This window comes from Nicotiana tabacum, chromosome 8 (genome assembly GCF_000715075.1).
Source record: "Nicotiana tabacum cultivar K326 chromosome 8, ASM71507v2, whole genome shotgun sequence".
Lineage (NCBI taxonomy): Eukaryota > Viridiplantae > Streptophyta > Magnoliopsida > Solanales > Solanaceae > Nicotiana > Nicotiana tabacum.
This window is the reverse complement of record NC_134087.1, coordinates 207,207,323-207,214,767: the sequence shown is the minus strand read 5'-3', so window position 1 is coordinate 207,214,767 and position 7,445 is coordinate 207,207,323. Positions and strand designations below refer to the sequence as shown.

At 40.9% G+C, this 7,445-nt stretch overlaps 1 protein-coding gene across 1 annotated transcript; it reads right to left on the bottom strand.

The window, feature by feature from the left end:
• Positions 1-1,053: 1,053 nt before the first annotated feature.
• LOC142163514 (uncharacterized) lies at positions 1,054-4,745 on the bottom strand. The gene is made up of 6 exons (XM_075220810.1): positions 4,400-4,745; positions 3,831-3,994; positions 2,665-3,662; positions 1,838-2,224; positions 1,594-1,768; positions 1,054-1,485 (listed from the first exon to the last, which is right to left on the bottom strand). The coding sequence occupies exons 1-6, from the start codon at positions 4,743-4,745 to the stop codon at positions 1,054-1,056; spliced, it is 2,502 nt and encodes an 833-aa protein (XP_075076911.1).
• Positions 4,746-7,445: the final 2,700 nt, after the last annotated feature.

The following is a 7,445-nucleotide window of genomic DNA, read 5'->3' as shown; positions in this document are numbered from 1 at the left end:
ACATCGTGGCACGACGAAGTTGGTGTTCCTTTGGATTCACTCATTGGTCGGGCACGAACCATCTTTGACAGCCAGTTGCTCCACCAAATATTTTTCTCCATTTGTGCCCAAGTAGTGCTTGACTCGCTAGCCATTCACTTTGAAGGTTTGGAGCTCATACTCCGATTCTAGTTCCACAGCTCCAAAAGGAGAGACATTTACCACCTTTAATGGATCAGACCATTTTGATTTGAGCTTGCCCGAAAACAATTTGAGCCTTGAGTTAAAGAGCAAAACCAAGTCACCCGACTTGAACTCCCTCTTCAAGATCTTTTTGTCGTGGACGAACTTCATCCTTTCTTTATACACAGCTGCACTTTCATATGCATGGAAACGGAATTCCTCCATTTCATTGAGTTGTGTTAACCTTAAATTTGCAGCTTCAGCCCAATCCAAGTTCAACCTCTTCAGAGCCCACATGGCTTTGTGTTCCAGTTCTATGGGTAGATGACAAGCTTTGCCAAAGACTAAACGATAAGGAGAAGTGCCAATAGGAGTTTTGTATGCCGTGCAGTATGCCCACAATGCGTCATCTAGCTTCCTTGAACAATCGGTCCTGTTTGTATTGACTGTCTTTGCTAGAATTCTCTTTATCTCCCGGTTGGAAACTTCAATTTGACCACTTGATTGGGGATGATAAGGTGTGGCCACCTTATTCTTGACCCATATTTCTCTAGTAGCCCCGTGAAAGCCTTGTTACAGAAATGAGACCCACCATCACTAAGAATGGTCCTAGGAGTGCCAAACCGAGTGAATATGTTTTTCTTTAAGAATGCGGTCACACTCCTTGCCTCGTTGTTTGGTAAGGCAATTGCTTTAACCCATTTGGACACATAGTCCACAACTACCAAGATATATTTCATCCCATAAGAGCTTACAAAGGTACCCATAAAATCAATTCCCCACACGTTGAAGATTTCTATCTCCATCACAAAGTGCATTGGCATTTCATGCCTCTTGGAGGTTGAGCCTTGCCTTTGGCATTGGTCAAAAGCCTTGACCATTTGATTGGCATCATGATAGATGAAGTCCAATAGTAACCCCATTCAAGCACCTTAGCCGCCGTTCGATTTCAAACCCATGATGACATCCAACCAGTGAGCAGTGGCATGCCTTTAGCATTGGCATAATCCCTTCTTCTGGAACACACCTTCTGATGATGTTGTCAGCAAAAACACAGAACAAGAATGGTTTTTCCCAATAATATTGCCGACAATCTATCAAAAACTTCTTCTTTTGATAGGATTCCAATCCATATGGAATAAGTTCACTAACCAAGTAGTTGGCAATATCGGCATACCAAGGAGCAAAAGTGCTAGAAAGTGCCAATATGTGTTCATCTTGGAATGCATCGTTGATCTCAAGATCTCCCTTTGGCCTCCCTGCCTCTTCAAGCCTTGATAAATGATCCGCTACTTGATTTTGAGTTCCCTTGCGATCCTTGACCTCGAAGTCAAATTCTTGCAACAACAAGACCCATCGAATCAATCAAGGCTTTGCATCCTTCTTTGCCATGAGATAGCGAAGAGCAGCATGATCTGTGTACACTATCACCTTGGATCCCAACAAAGAAGCCCGGAACTTCTCAAAGGCATAAACAATGGCAAGAAGTTGTTGCTCAGTCACCGTGTAATTCATTTGTGCTCCATTGAGTGTCTTGCTTGCATAATAGACTAGGTGGAGAACCTTGTTGTGACGTTGGCCAAGCATTGCTCCAATAGCTACACCACTGGCATCACACATGAGCTCGAAAGGAAGAGACCAATCGGGTGTGACAATAATAGGTGCCGTGGTGAGCCTTTGCTTCAATTCCTCAAAGGCTTTGAGGCCTTTCCCGTCAAAAACAAATTTGGCATCTTTCTCAAGGAGTTTGCACATAGGATTTGCAATCTTAGAAAAATACTTGATGAAATGCCTATAGAACCCAGCATGCCCAAAGAAGCTTCGAACACCTTTAACGGAAGTAGGTGGAGGAAGCTTAGAAATAATCTCGATCTTTGCCCGGTTAACCTCTATGCCATATTTTGAAATTTTATGCCCCAATACAATACCTTCATCCACCATGAAATGACATTTCTTCCAGTTGAGCACAAGGTTGGTCTCTTCACATCTCTTAAGCACTTGTCTAAGATTGTTAAGACAGTGCTCAAAAGAGTCACCTACTGAGAAGTCGTCCATGAAACCTCTAGAAAATCCTCCACCATGTCAGAGAAAATGGACATCATACATCTTTGAAAAGTAGCCGGAGCATTGCACGAACCAAATGGCATCCGGCTAAAAGAAAAAGTTCCATAAGGGAAAGTGAATGTTGTCTTCTCTTGATCCTATAATGCGATGTTGATTTGGTTGTACCCGGAATATCCATCAAGAAAGCAATAGAATGACCTTCCCGCTAGCCGATCAAGCATTTGATCAATAAAAGGCATAGAGAAATGGTCTTTGCATGTGGCACTTTTGAGCTTCAGATAATCCATGCACACCCTCTATTTGGTCACCGTTCTTGTTGGGATGAGCTCATTTTTATCATTTTTAACCACGGTCATGCCTCCCTTTTTTGGCACACATTGCACCGAGCTCACGCAAGAACTATCGGCAATATGGTAGACTACCCTGGCATCCAACTACTTGATAATTTCCTTCTTTACCACCTCTTGCATGGATGGGTTCAACCGTCGTTGATGTTCCACACTTGGTTTTGTCTCACTCTCCAATTGGATCTTGTGTTCGCAAATTCTGGGGGAAATCCCTCGGATGTCCGCAATTGTCCATCCAATATCTTGCCTATGCTCCTTCAAGACTTCCAACAATTGTTCTACCTGCACATCATTCAACAAAGAAGAAACGATTACCGGTAAAATATCATTTAAGCCAAGAAATTTATACCTCAAGTGTGGTGGAAGTGGTTTGAGCTCTAATTGCGGTGGCTCAATGATAGAAGGCTTTGCGGGAGGAGTGGCTCTATTCTCCAAGTCGAGAGAGAGCTTTTCCGGAGCATAAGTATAGGACCCAAGCCCCTCCAATGCATTTACCGATTCCATATATCCTTCCATATCTTCACCATCAAAGTTCACCAAAATAGCCGCCAACGCCTCGCCAAGGCATTGTTCTTCCATCTTCATTTCAACTACATCTTCCACTTCATCAACAACATCAATCACCGAGATGCTCTCATATTCATGTGGTAGTTTCATACCCTTGCTTGCTTGGAACGTAACCTCTTCATCATTCACACGAAATTTGATCTCATTCTGTTCCGAATACATTAATGCTCTTCCTATGGCTAGGAATGGTCTTCCCAAAATGATAGGGATCTCTTTGTCAACTGCACAATCAAGGATTACAAAATAGGCGGGTAGATGAAACTTTCCCACTTTAACAAGCACATCATCAACAATTCCTACCGGTCTCTTTATGGAACGATCAGCCATTTGCAATCTCATATTTGTGGGCCTTGGCATACCTAACCCCGCTTGCTTGTAAATGGAAAGAGGCATCAAGTTGATGCTAGCCCCATTATCACAAAGGGCTCTTGCAAAGTCATATGCCCCAATAGTACAAGGAATGGTAAAAGCTCCCGAGTCTTTTTTCTTTTGAACGGTAGATGTTGCAATGATGGAACTAACCTGGTGAGTCACATTCACCACTTCATTTTTGGTGGTTCTCTTCTTGGTAATCAAATCTTTCAAATATTTAGCAAAACCCGGCATCTCTTGAAATGCTTCCACAAATGGAATATTCACCGATAATTGCTTGAGAATGTCATAGAACTTTTCGAGTTTGCTATCATCAACCTTTCTAGCAAGTCTTTGAGGGAATGGAGGAGAAGGTATAGGAATAGGTGGTAGAGTTTTTGGTGTCTCTTTTACCTTTTCCTTTACCTCGCCCCGGTTTTCTTGTTGCACTTTCAACTCTTCCGGAACCTTTCCAACTTCAACAACCCTTGGCTCAAACTCAACTTCATGTTCGGACGCTTCAACTTCAACCACTTATTCACTCCCTCCTTGTAGTACCTTCCCAGTCCGAGTAGTAATCGCTATGACATGAGAAGTTGGACCACTCCCACTACCCTTGGGGTTCGCAATTGAGTGTCCTTTTTTGCTTCGGATTTTGTTACCTAGAGAGGTCTCTCATTTGCATCTCCAATTTTTGAATGGATGCAGTATGAGAACCAACAAACTCGGTCATATTCCTCATAGAAGTGTTGGACTTCTCTTGATTTTGCAATGCCCGTTCAAGCATGCCTTCCAACTTAGACTCACTTGAGGAACCTTGATTTGAATATTGACCCTTTAGAGGAACATAAGGGTTTGACTTCGATTTGGGAAGTTGTTGTTGTTGTTGTTGTTGTTGTTCCAATTACCTTGATTTGAGCTGCCTTGGTCATTTTTCCACTGTTGGTTTCCTTGCCCTTGCGGGTGAGGCCTCCATTGATTTTGTTGTCCTTGACCTTGGTATTGTTGCCTTTGATATCCACCTTGAGAGTTGTTGACATAGTTTGCCTCCTCAAAGTCTTCATTTGATAAGGGTTGCACATCTTCCACCACATTTACTTTCTTCATTTGACTTTTTGTGAACATCTTTGTCAACACATTGACATTTGTGGCAAACCCTGCAATCACTTGATCCCTCTCTTGGTTTTCCTTGATCATGGTGGTCAAGGAGGGGACCCATATGAAATTCCACTTGTGGTGTCCTATGAGTGCCATGCTTGATTATGCTTTGCCATTTTGTCAAGTATTTGTGTGACCCTTGCAAATGATTTGTCAATGAAAGATCCGTCAGCTGCATTCTTGGCTATAGATTGGTTCGTAGGATCCAAGCCCATGTAGAATTTTTCCAACAAGATAGAATCCGAAAAACCATGGTTGGGAGACCTCACCAAATATAACTTGAACCGATCCCATGCCTCATGTAGATGTTCTCCCGGTACTTGCTTGAAAAAGAAAATTTTATCCTGAAGCTCAGACTTCTTACTTTGCGGGAACCATTTAGCTAAGAATGCCCGGATAAGTTCAGGCAATGAGTGAATGGAATTTGGTGGCATATTCTGAAGCCAGTGCCTTGCGTCCCCAGCTAGTGACTATTTGAAGCACCTCAACCTTAGAGCATCATTCGAGACGTTGTTCTTCTTATGCATCGCACACACACCCAAGGAGTTTCTAAGATGTTGTGTCGGATCATCATCAGTGGAATTCCTGAAAAACGCCTCCGCTTTGAGCATAAGGATTAAACCATGTTCCACCTTGAAAGTTGTAGCACCAACAGCTGGAGGTACAATAGCGTTTGTATCCTCAATATACTCCTTTATGTCCGCAAAAAGGATTTTCTTCCATTTCCGCCTCCATTTATTCTTCATATTCGGCCATGTTTTCCTATCAACACCAAGCAAAACAAGCAAAATATGATGGAATAGACTAAGACGTAAAGTAAAACACACACTAATTAGTAATTTCAAAACCGTATTCCCCGGCAACGGTGCCAAAATTTGATACGCTCAAATTACACTTTACTTAAGTAGTGTAAGGCAGTCAGTGTCACATATAATAACCCAACAAGGTTGGGGTTGAATCCCACAGGGAATATGTGTGAAAAAGTTACTCAAATAGTGTGTTACTTGACTAAAGTCGTAATTCTATTCGGTTAATGGTAACAAGAGTATGAATTGAGTTTGGTTTAGTGAAATAACTAATTGTGATATTGAGAGTGTAAATAATTTGATTAAAGAAACCAAGGTTGTGTCCCCTTTAATGAAGTGTAATGCTATCGGTATTAATATGATATATTTATAATGGAAGGTTCTTTTTGATATGCAAATGATTTCTAAATGACTACCCAATATTTTTCAATAGTTGGGTAGTATTTCCTCTTTATGATTTTTCCAAATATAAAAGAGTTGCAATTAGAATAATCAATATATGCATAAAACCCACTTATTCCTAAGCGATTCTATTAAACAAGGTTTAAAGCCTTGAGTTTTTGATATTTACTTCTACCAAATTCCAACCCACTTTCCCAAGCAAAGTAAGAATTTAATGGCACTTGTTAATGTTTGCAACCACCAACAATAAATGAAGAATGAGAAGTAAATAAATATCAACCAACCATTATACATATATTCAATGTTAAACACCCATTAACATAACGCCCATTTAGGGTCCACAACCTTAGTATTTAAAGTTAGCTACACATACTAAAATACAAAAGGAAGAGAATATTTAATGCCATAAAGATTACAAAGTGAAAGATTCTTGACCCAAAAACTTCCAAAAGAGAGGAATATTAAAGCCTTGTATTGTAGCTCCAAAATCAGACAAGATGCCCCTACTCCCAATAAATCTATTTATAGTGGGTCAAAGCTCGGGACAAAATATGGATAAAAATATCCTTTCCGGTTAAATATGCGACCACATTTCTGTCGCATAACAGACATGTGTTCCGCATTCTTGACATAACCATCACATCTTCAAACCCTAGTTTCCAGGCCTTCATCGCATTGATGTTCTGCGGTCCGCATTGCAGATATGCGATCGCATTTCGTGTCGCATTTTCTACCTTCAAAAATCTCCATGTCGAGTTTGCGATCCATTATGCGGCTCGCAAACAGGTTATGCAATCGCAGATTGGACTGCATTTCTTGCACTGGACTTTGCCCAGAAATCTGTTTTGGTTTGTGATTCCCTTGTGCATTCTGCGACTCGCATGTTGGATTTGCGATCGCATATCCATATTTGCGATGCCTTTTTGCTCTTTTCTTGTCTTTTTGTGGCTTTTTGATTTCATTTCCATGCTCTTAAGTCCTTAAACCTCATGCACTGCAAAAACATTAAAATTACATAAGTATAACAGATAATTGCATCTAAAACAAGATAAAATATAAGAAATTTGTATCAAATGTGCCGAAATTCTCCGGTACATCACACAACAATAGAAATTAGGGAACTCAACCCAAATAGTCCTCACAATTAGAAGTGAAGTGATAAAACCAGTTTTAAACAGGTAAAACATGACTGAGGATATGCTTTCAACAAGTAAGGTGAGGAAAAATAGTAAAAATGCCTCTAAAGGTCTCAAGAGGTCAGCACAAGGCCCCAAACATGGTGTTCAGCCCATAATACAGTATAAATGACTAAAGTACGGAAAAAAATATAAGATTCCAAATCAAATACGCGGGTTAATAGTCGTTATGGGACGGACCCAGTCACAATCCCTACTGGTGCACGCCCACACGCTACTCACCTAGCATGTGTGTCACCGCATTTATCAAAACAAGTCAAATACCGGGGTTTGTACCCTCAGTTCCAGATTTACAATGGTTATTTATCTCAAACCGGTGAAAATACTACTTCGCGATGCCTTTGCCCCTTAAATCGGCCTCCACTTGCATCAAATCTACCCAAAATCAGAAT

Coding starts and splice junctions, on each gene's coding strand:
- LOC142163514 (XM_075220810.1), bottom strand. CDS start 4,745: ATGGCACTCATAGGACACCACAAGTGGAATTTCATATGGGTCCCCTCC. Junction 2,225..2,664: donor GTAAAGAAGGAAATTATCAA/GTAGTTGGATGC, acceptor AGGATTTTCTAG/AGGTTTCATGGACGACTTCT. Junction 1,769..1,837: donor TTTGAGGAATTGAAGCAAAG/GCTCACCACGGC, acceptor GTGTGATGCCAG/TGGTGTAGCTATTGGAGCAA.